Source organism: Lynx rufus, unplaced genomic scaffold (genome assembly GCF_022079265.1).
Source record: "Lynx rufus isolate CCGP_SWC_20201006 ecotype Redwood Valley unplaced genomic scaffold, mLynRuf1.p SCAF_1, whole genome shotgun sequence".
NCBI lineage: Eukaryota > Metazoa > Chordata > Mammalia > Carnivora > Felidae > Lynx > Lynx rufus.
This window is the reverse complement of record NW_025814823.1, coordinates 174,232,433-174,250,089: the sequence shown is the minus strand read 5'-3', so window position 1 is coordinate 174,250,089 and position 17,657 is coordinate 174,232,433. Positions and strand designations below refer to the sequence as shown.

Here is a 17,657-nt window from a genome sequence, read left to right as displayed (position 1 = left end):
ACAGCTGGGGAAGCCCTCGCAGCCTCAGCGTCTCCCACGCCCGCCCGCAACACCGGCCCAAGCCGGCTGCGACTTGATTTTCTCTCTCTCTCTCTTTTTTTTCCTCCCCAGGAAGGGAAGATAAGTTTCCCCGCCAAGCACAGCGCCCGCGGGGCCAGAGCCCTACCCGCCCGCTGCCCGCCGCTCGCCACCGCCGGCGGGGGGGGGGGGGGGGGGGCTGGCTCCGGAGGGGCGGGGCGGAGCCGGCCGGCGGGGGCGGGGCTCGGGGCGGGAAGGGGCGGGGCCGGCGGGGTGATGGCTCCGGTTGTCGCCGCCGCCACCGCTTCAGCAGCAGGAACCGAAGTCGCCGCCGCCGTCGTCCGGGTCGCCGGCCGCCCGCGCGCCGCCTCGGCCGGGGCCCGCAGCCATGGAGGATTTCATCGTGATCTCGGACGACAGCGGCTCCGAGAGCTCCGGGGGGGCCCGCTCGGGCAGGGCGCGGAGGCTCCGCCGGGCCCTGTCCCGAACCCCCGGCGCTCTGCCCCGCCGGACCGTGGTGAGTGAGCGAGCCGCCGCTCGCCCAGCCCCGCCGAGGCCGGAGCGCTGCCCCCGCTCGGGCTGCGCATCTTCGCACCCCCGGCTCGGCCCGCTGGTCCCCCCGCGCCACCGCCTCCCGCCCCCTGGCGCCTCACAGCTTCAGCGGCTTCCCGCCTCGCCGCTTGCCGACCTTTCCCGCCCTGAGGAGCGCGGCGGGCCCGGGCCGCGGCCGCCGGGCCTCCCGGGCTCCGCGCTGCAGCCTCAGCGGGCCGGGGCTGGCAACGGCGGCCGAGCACATGGACGGCGGCCTGGCGCGCCTGTGGCTGGGGGTGCGGGAGCCGGCTGCAAGCGGCGGTGTGAGGCCCGGCCGCCGGCTTCCCCGGAGCTCGGGTGGGGGCGGGGAGCTGGGGGGACGTGGTCCTGGGGGATCTCGAGGCAGGGACGCGGGAGCGTGTAATTGTTTGGCCTGTGGTGGGTACAGATGTGTGCAGGGAGGTAACAGGAGCCCGGGCTGGGAGGGAGGGAAGCGCGGGCCTGAGCCTGAGCCAGATGGTGGCCGCGCTCCAGGGCCTGGCAGCCGAGCGAGGGGCCCGATTTTGGAGTAGTGCAGGAGGGCGATTTATTTCGCTTAGCAAACATTTACCCAGCTCTAAAGGAGTAGGGAAGGAAACGTCTTGCTCCCTTTTTCCTTCAGGCTCCTTAGTCTTTAGTCTTTGTCCTTCGTCCTGAGGTGGTGAATGAAATATCTATGGTCCCTGCCTTTCTAGAATCCTCCACAGATATTTACGGAACCCCTAATGTGGGCTAGATGTGCTAGGCGCTGGGGATACAGTGGAGAACACAATGTCCGTGGCCTCTCTCACAGAAGGTGATGTATTCAACAAGTGACTGTTGAGTACTCCAGGAGTGGGAGGTGGACAGGCTTTCTATCAGAAGACTCTCAACATCAGACTTCCAGCCGTCTTCCTAGCTTCCCACGGACACACCCCAGAAATAAAAGAATTCTCTGGCTGGTATAGGTCTGTAACCTACAGGTCAAGGAAGACACCTTTCTTCATATGCAAATACTCCTTCGAGGCAAATCTCCTAGCTTCTGCTCCTCCGGTCCCAGCCAGTTTGTAGTCCCTACGCCTCCACTGCCAGCCCCTTCTGTGCCCCAGGTATAGTGCTAAATGCGAAGTGGTCGCTACAAAATGAATGGCATGCCAGACCAGTTAACATCTAGTCCCGTGTCGCCCTGGTTCAAGCATGCAGGATTCTCAGTAAATCTCAGTAAAGAACTTAGAGGAGATGGACAGACAAGATTTCAGAGGAGAAGTGACCCAACGTGGTAAGTGCATGGGGTAGCCCCAGTGCCGTGGCGGTGTGAAGGACGTAGACCCACAATAAATGTTTGTTGGGTGAAAGAATGGCTGAAGGAAGAGAGGAGAAAGAGCAGTTCTAATGGATGTTTGATAAGTGAGAACGAGTACATGAGTAGGAGCAGGCTTGAGGTGGAAGGGATGCCGCCTTCAGTTGGGACCTCAGGAGGAGTTGAACTCTGGAGAAAAGTCAGGACTGGAGAGATTTGGTAATCACCCAAATAGAAAAGAGTGCTGAAGACCTAATCGTGACCGAGATAAGCAAGGAAAAGACGAGAGGGAGAAAAAAGGTGGAAGGAAGAAGTGGCCTCAGGATAACTCACAGCTGCCTTTCCTTCCAGTTCTTCCTCGTTCCCGTTGCCCCTGGTCTCAAGTCCCCTTTCCTTCCAGGTGTCGTCCATCTTCCCTCATCTTCGTCCAGCTCCTCTCTTTAAGTGCTCAGATGTCATCCTTCGTCTGTGGTGTCTCTTGTGGCCCTTCACACACAAACGTGGGTGATCTCTCAAACTGCTCCCCGCCCCCGTGACCGCCCAACCAAGCCTTTTCATTCTGAGCCTTCTGAGTTGAAGAGAAATGAAGGGCACATTCCAGAGAACAGTACCCAATGTAAATCTTGCCTCTCCATATATTTACTCTAGTTTTCCTTTAAAACTCCAGGCTTGGTCTCTTTTTATGGTTGTTGCGAATTAAATAGGGCAGTAGGATAACCATGCCAGAGATCAGATGCGTTAAGAGACTTGCAAGGTTAAAGCCTAAAACGCTTTTGTCTAGCTTTCGCCTGAAGGCCCTGAGGTCAGAGAGACCTCTCTTCAAATCAGGAACCCCCACCCCTACCGCGCATAGCAGCAGTGAGAGTTTTGGCAAATTCTGTCACCTCTCTCAGCTTTTGCGCTTGAGAACATTGATACCTATCTGACAGGATCATAAGGGGGTTTTAATAAGGCAACACAAGGAAAATGCCTAGCATAGGTGATCGCTTTTGCTACACTTTGTATTTTTTCTCAGCCAGGCCTGACCTTCTCAAGCGTGGCAGGCGATGAAATAAAAGAAACAAGTTTTATTTATTTTTTCTTTCTTTCTTTCTTTCTTTCTTTCTTTCTTTCTTTCTTTCTTTCTTTCTTTTTTTTTTACAAATATTGATTGAGGGGAAACAACTTGCTTGAATTCGGGAAATCAGCAAACTATTTCCAATACTGAAGTTGACATTTCTGAACTCCTGGTTCTTAACCTGGGCTTTAGTCTTCACTAAGTTTATGAAGCGGGTCTGTGTTTTCCATAATACTTACTATTTTCTGTTTGCCACTTACAAAAGCAGAATGTTGACCTAATTACAAAAACTTTAGAAATGTACGTAGAAGAAAATTAAAACTGTCCTTAATCTCACCATCCAGAGATAACCAGTGTTGATATTTTGAAGTATGTCCATCTAAACTTTTATCTGTAAATGCCAGTGTGCATTCATACAGCCCCTCGTGTCTTCCCCATGTATGTTTTTGCGAAAATGAAATTCCACTATACATGTGGGGCTTTTTTTAGCTTGCCTTTTTCTCTCTCTTTTTAAATGTTTATTTATTGATTATTTAAGAGAGAGAATCCCAAGCAACACAAGGCTTGAGTTCACAAACCATGAGATAAAACCTGAGCCAAAATCCAGAGTCAGATGCTTAATTGCCTGAGCCACCCAGGTGCCCCACCTTTTCTCTTAATACACTTTTTGTCTCTTGCACCAATCAATACATGTCTCTCCAATATTTTTAATGTGTTTCATTGTATAGATTTGTAATTCTATTTATGATCTCCTATTAATGGATATCATGCTGACATTTACAAATTTTCTCTGTCATAAACAACCCAGAGTAAAGTCCCTCACAAATAATCTTTGTACCCTTGTTTATTTGCTTCTTTAGGATGAGTTCCTCTTAGAAGTGAGAGTATGAAGTCAAAAGGTATGCCCCCTTTGAGAGCTTTTGATATATATTGCCAAATTTCCTACAGAAATTGTGCACCAATTATATTCTCACCATACCCTTTTCTCCACTACCCAGTCACTCCTAGATATTGTCAATTTATTTGGTAAACATTTACTGAACACTTACTATATGCAAGGCACTTGTAGGTGCTAACAATACAGCTGTGAACAAGTCCCTGCCCTTGTGGAGGTTCTATTTTAGTCAAGGGGAAACAAACAATAAACAGTCACATAAATGTAATGTCAGATGATACAGAGTGTTAGAAATAAAAATAGGCATTTTTGTTCATTTAAATATTTGTTGATTTGGTAGCCAAATTCTATGAGCTGTCATGGTTTTAATTTTTTTCTTTGGTTGTGATTCATTCTTTCAATAAATACTTATTGAGCACATGCTCTGACCCTGGGGACCAGAAGTAAACAAGTTAACAATGAGCTGATATTCTGTTGGGGAAACATAAGCAATAAACAACCAGCAAATAAGTGAACAATGTAATAGTAACAGGTGGTGTTGGGAACATTAAATTGTATTTTCAAAGAAGGTCTCTCTCTGAAGAGTTAATATTTGATCTGAGAAAAAAATGACAGAATAGATTTGTTATGAGAAGATCTAAGGTAGCAGCAATGGGTGTGGCAAAAACAAAGACTTGGAAGTGGAAATGGTATGACTAATTGGAGGAATTGAAAGGCCAGCGGGGCTGGAAGGTAATTAATGGAAGACACAGTCTGAAGAGATGAGAAGTAGTGGGCTAGGTCATATAGGGTCTTGTAGACCACAATAAGGAGTTCCAATTTTATCCTTATGTAATAAGAAATCTTTGAAGGGTTTTAGGCAGGGGAATGACATGATCTCATTTGCATTTTTAAAAGATGGTTTTAGGGGTGCCTGGGTGGCTTAGTCAGTTAAGTGTCCAACTTTGGCTCAGGTCACGATCTCACAGTTCGTGGGTTCGAGCCCCGTGTCAGGCTCTGTGCTGACAGCTCAGAGCCTGGAGCATGCTTCAGATTCTGTGTTTCACCCTCTCTCTGCTTCTCCCCCGCTCACGCTGTGTCTACTCTTTCTCTCAAAAATAAACATTAAAAAAAAAAAAGGAAAAGATTTAAAAAGTAGTTTTAGCTACTGTGAGAAGATAATACTGTACAGTAAGGTGACCGTGTAATTTATCATCCAAGTGGGAATCCTTTTGCAAATGAAAGGGGGTGCTAACTGGAGGGGATGTCAAACAACAGGTGAAAACTAGAACTGTCCCAAACAAACCAGGAGTATAGTCACCTTCCTGAAAGGAGACCATAGCGGAATCAGGGAGACCAGTTTAAGAGGTTGCTGCAGTAGTCTAAACCAAAAATAATTGTAGCTTGGAATAGCCTGGGATACTGGAAGGATTTGGGACATTGGAAGATAGTGAGGAAGTAGAATCAACAAGTCTTGATAATTTGGATGTGGACAATGAAAAGAAAAGGAGGAATCAAGAATGAAGCTCTGGTTTTGGCCTGAGCAACTAGATGTATGTTGGTGTCATTCATTGAAATGGAGACTTGAAGAACAGGATTGGAGGAAAGATTCAAGAGTTCTGTTTTGAAGGTGTTAAAAGATGCTTATAGAATAGCCAGCTGGAGATACAAGGTATGTTGTTTGTACTGAGTTTGGAGGCCAGGGGAGAAGGTCTGACTAGGGACACAAATTTGATGTCATTGGCACATAGGTCGTAGTAAAGTCCTTGACCTGGATGAGATCATCTAGGCTAAGACTCAACAAGAAGAGCATCCTGGACGTAGCCCTAGGGCACACACAGCGTCTACCTCAGATGAAGGTAAGGGGAGGAGGAGCAGCTAGTAAGGTTGGAGATCAGAGAGTGTGCTCAGCACGTAGTAGAGCTGGACACCTTGAACATGTTTATTGGTATATTGGGTATATATAGAGAGAGAGATTGTGTGCATGTGTGCATGAAGATTACCTGTTCTTCTCCTATTGGGGTGTTATTTGTAAATTTTCCTTACATACTAAAGACTTGTTATGGGTTGAATTGGGTCCTTCAAAAAGATATGTCAAAGGCCTCACCACCACTACAAAATGTGACCTTATTGGGAAATAGGGCCATTGCAGATGTAGTAATTGAAGATGAGGTCATACAGAGTAGGGTGGGCCCTTACTAATCTAATATGACTGGTGTCCTTATAAGAAGACATGAGGATAGAGGAAGAACACCATGTGACAATAGAAACAAAGATGGGAGTTGAAGCTGCAAATCAAGGAATACCAAGGATTGCTGGTGACACCAGAAACTAAGAGAAAGGCATGGAGCAGATTCTCTTCTACAGGCTTCGAGAGAGCGTGGCACTGCAGATTGGTTTTGACTTTTAAGCCTCCAGAACTGTGAGATGATAGATGCCTGTTGTTTTAAGCTATTTTGCAGTAATTTGTGCTAGGAAACTAATACAGCCCCCTGTGTTATACACATTACTTCCCCCCCCCCAATTTTTTATTTCTTTTGGTTCTTTACAAAAGTTTTAAATTCTTGTGTAGCCAGTTCTATCACTCTTTTCCTTAGGAAGCCTTTCCTCTTAAGATTATAAAAATATTTTTTACATTTAATTTATTAATCCACCTGGAATTAATTTCAAAAAAGGGATAATATAGTCATCTTTTTCTTTCAGGATGGTTAGCTAGTTGTCCTAACATTTATTGAATTATCTATCCTTTCTACCCTGTGGTTTGAAATATTACCTTTATCAAATGGTAAACTTTTATATATTTTTGTGTCTATTTGTGGACTTTCTTTTCTCGCCTTGGTACATGCTATTTTAATAATAAGCAGAGGAGGGGCACCTGGGTGGCTCAGTCGGTTAAGCGTTGGACTTCAGCGCAGGTCGTGGTCTCACGGCTCCTGAATTTGAGCCCCTGTGTTCGAGCCCCACATCAGGCTTTGTTTTTTTTTTTAATTTTTTTTTTTAACGTTTATTTATTTTTGACACAGAGAGAGGCAGAGCATGAACAGGGGAGGGGCAGAGAGAGAGGGAGACACAGAATCCGAAACAGGCTCCAGGCTCTGAGCGGTCAGCAGAGACCCCGATGCGGGGCTCGACCCATGAGATCATGACTGTGAGATCATGACCTGAGCTGAAGTCGGATGCTTAACTGACCGAGCCACCCAGGCTCCCCAAGCCCCACATCAGGCTTTGTACTGACAGCTCAGGGCCTGGAGCCTGCTTCAGATTCTGTATCCCTTCCCTGTGCACACTCTGTCTCTGTCTCTCTAAAATAAATAAGCATTAAAAATTTTAACAATAAGTAGAGGAAACTCTTCATTGCTCTTTTTAGAATTTTTTTGACTAGTTTTGCATGTTTATTCTGTCAGATCACTTTAAAATCGTTTTGTCAACCTCCAAATAATTTCTACTTTTAAAATGGGGATGATACTAAATTTAGAAATCTGTACTTTGTGGTGTTTTACTTAATGAAGTTTTACACTTTTATGTATGTATCTGTGCATCTTTTATCTTTATGGTTTTTTTTGTTTTGTTTTATGTTTAGAGAGATCTTTCCTGTCCTGAGATTACTTTCCTTTTATTTCCTTATTATTATTCTTTTACCATCTCATTCTTACATTTAGATCTTTAATTCACCTAAAATGTTTTATATGGCATGAAATGTACCTGCCATTTTCCATATACCGTATTGCCCTATGTAAGACTTGCTGTCAACTTAAGAACAGCTTTTCAGGAAAAAAGAAACTACCACATGAAATGTGAGACCAACTATTAGATGCACCCTGATTGCAGATATAGGAGGGGAACACTCTAGATATGAGAGTTTATAATATATGGTGTTAATTGTCTGGGAATCATTTCTCAAATAATTATCTTTTTTCCACATATTTGAGACATATTTTTAACACCGAATTATTTTATACACTTGTGTCTGTTTCTAGGTTTTCTTTTGTGTTTCATTGATTGGTCTATTTTCAATGACAGAACTTTACTGTTTTTGTGGTTTGATCATATTTTTTGGTATCTAATAGAGCAATTATCTTTCCTTATTTTTCTCCCGAAATTTCTTGGTTATTGTGCCCATGTAGGCCTCCAAAAGAATTTTAGAATCATTTTGTCCAGGATTGCATTTGATTAGGGTTCCTTTGGGTCAGATAATTCTTTGTTGTGGGAGGCTGTTCTGTGCACTGTGGAATGTTTAGCAGCATCTTTGGTCTCTGCCCACTAGTTGCCAGCCAGTAGCAGCACCTCACCTTTCCCCCAACTTGTTACAACCGAAAGTGTCTCTAGACACTCCCGAGTGTCTCCTGGAGGGCAAAATTGCCACTGGTTCAAAACTACTGTGTTGGATTTATAAGTTAATTGAAAGAGAAATAACATCTTTATAATACTGTCTTCCTAATTAGAAACATGGCTTACCTTTCATTTTATGGGGTTTCCTTTTTGGCAATCAATAAAACTTGCTTTGAATCCTGTGCGTTTCTTATCCTGGAGCTAGTGTTTTGATTCTGAGTAACTGGTTGCCCCATAGGGTTGAGCATGCCAATCATGGTGAGCCTCACATAGTAAGAATAGCTTGCCTTTATGCTAGGCACCCTGTTAATTAAGTACGTTGCATGGATTAGCTCATGTAATCTTCACTGCAGCCCCGTAAGTTTGGTACTGTTATTATCCCTATTTGATAGATGAAGAATCTGAGGTAGGGTCAGCCAGGTGCTAACTAGTAGAACAGGTTTACCACCATTAGTCTCAATCTTGAAAATCCTGGGGTGAGGGCATCTGGGTGTCTTAGTTAAGCATCCCACTTCGGCCCAGGTGGTGATCTCACAGTTCATGAGTTCAAGCACCTCCTTGGGCTCTGCACTGACAGCTCAGAACCTAGAGCCTACTTCAAATTCTGTGTCTCCCACTCTTTCACTCTCTGCCCCTCCCCCATTTGTGTGTTCATGCTCTCAAAAGTAAATAAACATTAAAATAATTTTTAATAATAAATAAAATTAAATTAATAAAATTTTAAAAAAGAAAATCCTGGGGTGAACTTGCAAACCTCTCACCAGGTTTCTGAAGGCACATCCTCTGGAGGCACTAGAAATAAATGGATAAGTTGAAAAAAGCAAGTTGCAAAATATTCTGTTTTTTGAATGTAGTTTTAGGGGCACCTGGGTGGTTCAGTCGGATAAGCGTCTGACTTCAGCTCAGGTCACGATCTCACAGTTCATGGGTTTGAGCCCCACATTGGACTCTGTACTGACAGCTCAGAGCCTGGAGCCTGCTTCAGATTCTGTGTCTCCTTCTCTTTCTGTTCCTCCCTTGCTCGTTCTCTGTCTCTGTCTCTCAAAAATAAATAAACGTTAAAAAAATTTTTTTTAATGTATGGTTTTAGAAGAATAGACCCATTGCAGTTTTTTAATCCAAAAATTATTTTTTTAAGTTTATTTATTTTGAGTGAGAGAGAGAGTGAGCAGGAAAGGGGCTGAAAGAGAGAGGGAGAGAGAATCCCAAGCAGGCCCCTCACTGTCATCACAGAGCCCGATGTGGGGCTCAAACCCATGAACTGTGAGATCATGACCCCAGCTAAAACCATGACTCAGACACTTAACCAAGTGAGCCATGCAGGCAACCCCCAAAATTATTTTTTAAACCCCTATCATGTACTTTAAAAATATTTTTAAAAATTGTCTTCTCTTTCTTAATCCCTTCCTCCAAATAAAAGTACACTGTTGGACACAGCCATATCCCCAGCAACTAGCTTAGTGCCTTGAGTGTAGTAGATGCTCAGTAACTATTTATTCTAGGAAAAACAATTCCTTTTACTGATTTTCTAAGGAATCCTTTTCTCCTGCTAAGTTTTGTTGCAGTTACATCAAAATAATTTTATGTGATGGGAGAGCCAAGGGATATATATGGCAGCTATCCCAGGCTAATTTTTTTTTTCCAGGCTACTAAGACTTTTAAAACTAAAAAATGTGGCTATGTCTTAGAATAAAAGGCAGAATTCACCTACATTTTGAATTTAAACATCAGATGTCACACTAATTTGAATCTTAAATCAAGGTCAGCTCTCATGTAAGCCTGCAGATCACTTACCCCATCCCCCATTAACAGCTTTATTAAGATATAATTCCATACCTTACGTGAAGATTCCCACCCATAAAATTCCCTGAGTTGTTTGACCTTCACCATTATCTAATTTTAGAACATTTTCCTTACTCCAGAAGGAAACCCAGACTCTCCAGTGGGTTCTCTTTGTTTTCTGTTTTTTTAAGGTAATCATACCACCTGAAAAATAAAATTTCCCCATTTTAAATTATAAAAAGTATTTTAAAATTTTAAATAGAGGTAAAAAATTCAGGGCCTCAGGAAAAAACCCACCCCTGTCCATTGCCACTCTGAGATAAGTAAGTTTTTGTGTATTGTTCCAGAAGTTTTCTCTGTGTGTACACAAAAATGCATGTGTCTTTTTTCCCAATGGAGTCATACTAATCTTTTAAACCACTAAATATATTTTAGGCATTTAAAAAAAATATTAGTACCTCATCAAAACTCTTGCCCATTTTGCTTACAGTGGTATTCCTAGTGCATAACATGAGGATTCCTGGTACATAGTATTCATTTAGTAAGTATTTATCAGCTGCATGTTATTCTAATATTTTGAAAAAGACCATAATTTATTGGACCAGCCCTTACTGATTTTAATTTTGCTATCACAGAAGATGTGATGAACTCTCTTTCATGGTCATGAGAATACATTTGTAGGACAAATTCCTTACAGTGGGATTTTGGAGTTAAAGAGTAATATGTATTTATAATTTTAATATATACCATGGTCGAGAACAATATGTCATTCTTTGTGGGATCCTAGTATCTGAATCCCAGAACTGTGTTTACAGAACTCCCACCTTTGGAGATATAATCTGTTTCTAACTAAAGAAGCCGAAACGCCAGATACTCACATCACATTCCCAGACGACTTTGCACATAGGGCTTGGACATAGAACCCAGATACACTAGTCAGATGTACTTACTCCAGACTTTGAATTGGAAATGCTGAGAAGTAGCAGGGTCCTTGTACTCCATTTTGGTGAGATGGCATCAGCAATGACATGTAGCAATTATAAAGGTGCAGGTGGCAGGGTATATAGCATGGTGCTGCTGGCCATACAAGCTGGGGTGTTTGTGTCCAGTGCCCGTGATAATGGGGTACTCAGTTGTACCACATGGTTTGGAGCACCAGATTTTGGTTGTGTAGATTCCAAGCTTGGTTTTCAGGCTCTTGTCTACATTCTAGAAACTACCCATTATCCTCTATAAGCTCCTTTTGTGGTTAAATTAGAGGAAGATTTTGGGTTGTTTGTTTTTTGCTTGCAGCTAAGGTCGTTGACACATAGCCACCATATTATACTTCCAAAAGTTTATAACATATATTCTTAATACAGACTCTGTATGAGAATACCCGTTTTCTTATACTCTGGCCAACCTGGTTATTATAAGCTTCTTATATTTGTGCCGAATCTGATAGTCTAATGTTTCAATTGTCTAGAATTTTGCTGAAAGGGAAAACTCTTCTCAAATGTTAGCTTATTTAATACTATCAAATGATCTACCCACATATATGAAAAACTACCTGTGTCATAAATTTTCTAGATAATTTGGACCTATTTTCTGCATATTTTAATTACTGCACCTCTGCAGTTTACCTTGCTATTTAGTAGGGCAAAGCCTCCTGTGATATTGTGATTTATAAGAACTACATATATATTCTACTTCTGAAACCATTACTACACTATATGGTTTTTTAAATAATTTTTTAAATGTTTATTTTTGAAAGAGAGAGACAGAGCATGAACTGGGAGGGGCAGAGAGAGAGGGAGACACAGAATCTGAAGGAGGCTCCAGGCTCTGAGCTGTCGGCACAGAGCCCAACATGGGTCTCAAACACACAAACTGAGATCGTGACCTAAGCTGAAGTCAGATGCTTACCAGACTGAGCCACCCAGGTACCCTATACTATATGTTAACTAACTTGGATTTAAATTTTTAAAAACTTAAATTAAAAAAAATTTTAAATATATATATACATATTTTTTGATCATTCAGATGACAAAATATATATTTCTCACATACATGTAGTCTTTATCCATGGTTCTTTGCTCACAGCTCTCAAAACCCTTGGAACTCCTTAAGTGATGAGAAGTTAAAGGTGTTCTTTGTTATGGTAGTGAGGTGACTTTTGGAAAACACCTAAATAAGGGAGCTGATTACCAGTGAAGCCAGATGATTAGAGGATTGGAATTTTCAGTCCCATCCCCAGACCTCCAGAGAGTGGAGAGGGCCTAGAGATTGACTTCAATCACCAGTGACCAATGATTCAATCAATTCTGACTATATAATGAAGCCTTTATAAGAACCCAAAGGACGTCTGGAGAGCTTCTGGGTTGGTGAACACATAGAGGTGCTAGGAGAACGGCGCCTGGGTGGCTCAGTCAGTTGGCATCTGACTCTTGATTTCAGCTTGGTCATGATCTCACAGTTGTGAGTTTAAGCCCCACAGCAGGCTCTGTGCTGGCTCGCTCTCTCTCTCTCTGTCTCTGTCTCTCTCTCAAAATAAATAAACTTTAAAAAAAGTGCTAGGAGAGTGGCACACCTGGAGAGGGTTTGGAAGTTTGTCTAACTGAGCCTGTTACCTATGGAATATGATTCTATCTCCAGGTAGATCATGTCAGAGTTGAGTTGAATTCTCAGACATGAGAGAATTGCTTGTTGGTGTGGGGAAGTCTCCACAGAACACACTGGAATTGGATCCAGGAACCCTTTTCACCTCTTCACTTATCTTTTGCTTTCCCTTATAGTTTTTCATTTTTGTTTTTGTTTTTTTATGTTACTCTTGAGCCTTTTCTGATTCAGATGAACTTTCGAATCATCTCCATTTCTCTTAAAAATACCATTGGAATTTTGCTTGGTATTTATTGAATTTATAGGTTAATTTGGGGGAGAACAAACATTTTTTAAATTTTAAATTTTTTGTTACAGAAGTTATATGAACAGTCTGAATAGACCTATATCTAATAAGGAAATTGAATCAATGATTAATAACCTTCTAAACCAGAAAGTACCAAGCCCAGTTGGGTTCACTGGCATATTCTACTAAACGTTTAAGGAAAAAATTATACCAATTCTCTATAGAAGATATGGAAGCAGAGAAGACACAGCCTAACTCTATAAGGCCAGCATTACCCTAACACCCTAAAACCAGACAAAGACATTATAAGAAAAGAAAAACAGATTAATATCTCTCACTGAACATATGCAGAAAAACTCAACAAAGTATTAGCAAGCTGAAGCCAACAGTGTCTAAAAAGAATTATATACCATGATCAAGAGGAATATATCCTAAGTATGCAAGGCTGTTCATTCAAAAATCAATTAATGTGGGGTGGGAAACATGGCAGCAGAGTAGGAGGACTTTAGGCTCACTTCATCCCATGAATACAACTAGATAACTATCAAATCATCCTGAATACCTCAGAAATTGACCTGAAGACTGGCATAACAAACTCACAACTAAAGGTAGAAAAAAGGCCACAATGAAGAAAATAGGAAGTGCAAAGATGTGGTTTGGGACAGAAACAGATAGCGGCTTCTATCTTGAGGAGGGAGCCATGGTCACGGAGAAGGGTAAGAGACAGACTAGCACACAGGGGAGCACACAGGGAAAACAAATCCCCGTAGCCAGCAATTAGCTTGGAAAGTAAAAGAGGCCTTCATAAGTTCCTGCAACCAGTGGGGCTTAAAGCCTGGTGTTTCAAAGGTCAGTGGGCTTGGCTGGGATGGAACCCAGAAGGCATTGCTCTGCTGTTGGAGAGAAGGCAGGCAAACAACACACAGATATACAGCATGGAAACAGTGATCCCAAGAGTGTCTGGGTACACACTGTGGAGGTTATTCGCTCATCTCAGAGCATATCCCAGAGAGTGTCAGTGGAGATACCCCTCCAGAAACAAAGGAACTGGCTGGTGCCATTTCCCTCCCCTGCCCCTCACATAAACACAGAGCTACATGTGGGATCCAGAACATCATCAAATATGCTACCTAACTTGCTTACACCAAGCCCCACTCCCCATACTCTTTAGAATTGCCCCTCCTAGTCACACTTGCCTCATACCCTGCATGGGGGGCCCCTTTCCACAGAAAACTGTCCCAAACCCTGCTCACACCATGTCTCCTGACTTGGGATTTTTGCAGAGCCTCAGTTCTGGTGACGGTGGCAACAGTCTCATTTCACAAACAGACCAGAACACACCTAGTTAAAACGCACCACATTCAGGCCAGGGACCAAACGCTACCCACAATAGGCAAAGAGAGTCTTTGCAAATGACTAGCCTGAAGGATAAAGTGGCCAGGACAAGACAGAGCACGTGCAGTACACATTGGAGACCCTCTCAGAAGCAGCAGGCCCTGGGGAACGAGACACTAAACAGCAGAGCACTAGAGGACATCTTCTACGTAAGGCGGTTACTTTCAAGAGCAAGAGACATAGCTGACTTACCTAACACACAGAAACAGGCACAGAGACTTAGACAAAATGAGACAACAAAAATTTATCCCAAATAAAAGAACAGGACAAGGCCATGGGCAGAGATCTAAGCGAAACTAATATAAGTAACATGCCTGGTAGAGAATTTAAAGTAGTGACCATAAGGATACTCAGTGGACTTGAGAAAAGAGAGGGAGATGTGAGGCTCTTGAAACAGATAAGGAATAGCATAGCAGAGATAAAGGACTCAATAAATGAAATGAGAAACACATTTGAAGAAAGGATTCTTCCAACAGGCTGGAATAAACAGAGGATGAATTATTGACCTAAAAGGCAGAGTAATGAAAAATAATCGATCTGAACAAAAGAGAGAAAAAAGAATTATGCAAAATGAGAACAGACTTAGGGAACTCAATGACTTCATCAAGCATAATAATATTCGTATCATAGCAGTCCCAGAAGAAGAGAGAGAAACAAAAAATTTATTTGAAGAAATAGCTGAAAACTTCCCTAATCTGAGAAAGGAAATAGATAACCACATCCGGGAGGCACAGGGAACTTCCATCAGAATCAGCCAAAACAAATCCACACGAAGACATATTGCAATTAAATTGGCAAAATATAGTGATAAAGAAACATTTTAAAGCAAGACCAAAGATGACAGTAACTAAGAAGGGAAAACCCATAAGGCTAGCAGGGGATTTTGCAGCAGAAACTTTCAAAGTCAGAAACATGTGGCATGATAATATTCAAAGTGCTGAATGGGAGAAATGTGCAGCCAAGAATTCTCTATCCAGAAAGGCTATCATTCAGGATAGGAGAGATAGTTTCCCAGACAAACAAAAACTAAGGGTTTATTATCAATAAACTAACCCTGCAAAATATTATTTTTTTAAATTTGTATTTAATTTATTTTTTTAAGTTTACATTCAAGTTAGTTATTTTATAATACAACAATGATTTCAGGAGTAGATTCTTTAATGCCCCTTACCCATTTAGCCCATCCCCCCTCCCACAACCCCTTTGACAAACTGCTGTTTGTTCTTCATGTTTAAGAGTCTCATTTTTTTGTTTACCTCCCTTATTTTTGCTTCCCTTCCTTTATGTTCATCTGTTTGTCTCTTAAAGTCCTCATCTGAGTGAAGTCATGTTATATTTGGCTTTCTCTGAGTAATTTAACTTAGCATAATACCCTCTAGTTCCATGCACGTAGTTGCAAGTCGTAAGATTTCATTCTTTTTGATTGCTGAGTAATACTCCATTGTATGTATGTGTGTGTGTATACACACACACACACACACACACACACACACACACGTCTTCTTTATCCATTCATCCGTCGATGGACATTTGGGCTCTTTCCATACTTTGGCTGCTGTTGATAGTGCTGCTATAAACTTCAGGGTGCATGTGCCCTTCAAAACAGCATACCTGTATCCCAGTGGATTAATAACCAGTAGTGCATTTGCTGGGTCATAGGGTAGTTCTATTTTTAGTTTTTTGAGGAACCTCTATACTGTTTTCCAGAGTGGCTGCACCAGTTTGCATTCCCACCAGCAGTGCCACCAGTAGTGGCCGCATCCTCACCAATATCTGTTGCCTGAGTTGTTAATGTTAGACATTCTGACAGGTGTGAGGTGGTATCTCATGGTGGTTTTGATTTGTATTTCCCTAATGAGTGATGTTGAGCATTTTTTTCATTTGTCATTTGGCCATCTGATGTCTTCTTTGGAGAAGTGTCTTCGTGTCTTTTGCCCATTTCTTCACTGGATTATTTGTTTTTGGGGTGTTGAAGTTGAGAAGTTCTTTATAGGTTTTGGATACTGGCAAATATCTTCTCCCATTCTGTCAGTTGCCTTTTAGCTTTGCTGATTGTTTCCTTTGCTGTGCAGAAGCTTTTTATTTTGATGAGGTCCCAATAGTTCATTTTTGCTTTTGTTTCCCTTGCCTCTGGAGATGTGTTGAGTAAGAAGTTGCTGTGGCCAAAGTCAAAGCAGTTTTTGCCTGCTTTCTCCTTGAGGATTTTGATGGCTTCCTGTCTTATGTTTAGGTCTTTCATCCATTTTGAGTTCATATTTTCGTGTATGGTGTAAGAAAGTGGTCCAGGTTCATCTCTCTGTATGTTGCTGTCCAGTTTTCCCAGCACCACTTGCTGAAGAGACTGTCCTTATTCCATTGGATATTCTTTCCTGCTTTGTCAAAGATTAGTTGGCCATACATTTGTGGGTCCATTTCTGGATTGTCTATTCTGTTCCATTGATCTGAGTGTCTGTTCTTGTGCCAGTACCATACTGTCTTGATGATTACAGCTTTGTAGTATAGCTTGAAGTCCGGGAATGTGATGCCTCCTGCTTTAGTTTTCTTTTTCAAGATTGCTTTGGCAATTCAGGGTCTTTTTGGTTCCATACAAATTTTAGGATTGTTTGTTCTAGCTCTGTGAAGAATGTTGGTGTTACTCTGATAGGGATTGCATTGAATATGTAGATTACTTTGGGTAGTATTGACGTTTTAACAATATTTGTTCTTCCCATCCAGGAGCACGGAATCTTTTTCCCTTTTTTTTGTGTCTTCTTCAATTTCTTTCATAAGCTTTCTACAGTTTTCAGTGTCTACATTTTTCACCTCTTCAGTTAGATTTATTCCTAGGTATTTTATGGTTTTTTGTGCAATTGTACATGGGATCAATTCCTTGGTTTCTCTTTCTGCCGCTTCATTGTTGGTGTATAGGAATGAAACCTATTTCTGTACTGATTTTGTATCCTGCCCCTTTCCTGAATTCATGAATCAGTTCTAGCAGTTTTTTGGTGGAATCTTTAGGGTTTTCCATATAGAGTATCATGTCATCTGCAAAGAGTGAGAGTCTGACCTCCTCCTCAACGATTTGGATGCCTTTTATTGCTTTGTGTTGTCTGATTGCTGAGGCTAAGACTTCCAATACTATGTTAAATAACAGTGGCAAGAGAGGACATCCCTGTTTTGTTCCTGACCTTAGGGGGAATGCTCTCAGTTTTTCTCCATTGACAATAATATTAGCGTTGGGTCCTTCATATATGGCTTTTATGATCTCAAGGTATGCTCCTTCTATCCCTACTTTCTTGAGGGTTTTTATCAAGAAAGGATGCTGTGTTTTGTCAAATGCTTTCTCTGCATCTATTGAGAGGATCATGTGGTTCTTGTCCTTTCTTTTATTGATGTGATGAATCACATTAATTGTTTTATAGATATTGAACCAGCCCTGCATCCCAGGCATAAATCCCGCTTGGTCGTGGTGAATAATTTTTTTAATGTA

The 17,657-nt window shown here is 42.1% G+C and overlaps 1 protein-coding gene across 1 annotated transcript in view; it reads left to right on the top strand.

Annotated features, from left to right (window-relative positions):
- The first annotated feature begins 317 nt into the window (after nucleotides 1–317).
- SIMC1 (SUMO interacting motifs containing 1) overlaps nucleotides 318–17,657 on the top strand; it is an 82,760-nt gene continuing 65,420 nt past the window's right edge. The window contains exon 1 of the mRNA XM_047090893.1: nucleotides 318–535. Within this exon, the coding sequence (XP_046946849.1) occupies nucleotides 407–535 (129 nt within the window). The 5' untranslated portion in view covers nucleotides 318–406. The remainder of the gene's footprint in view (nucleotides 536–17,657) is intronic.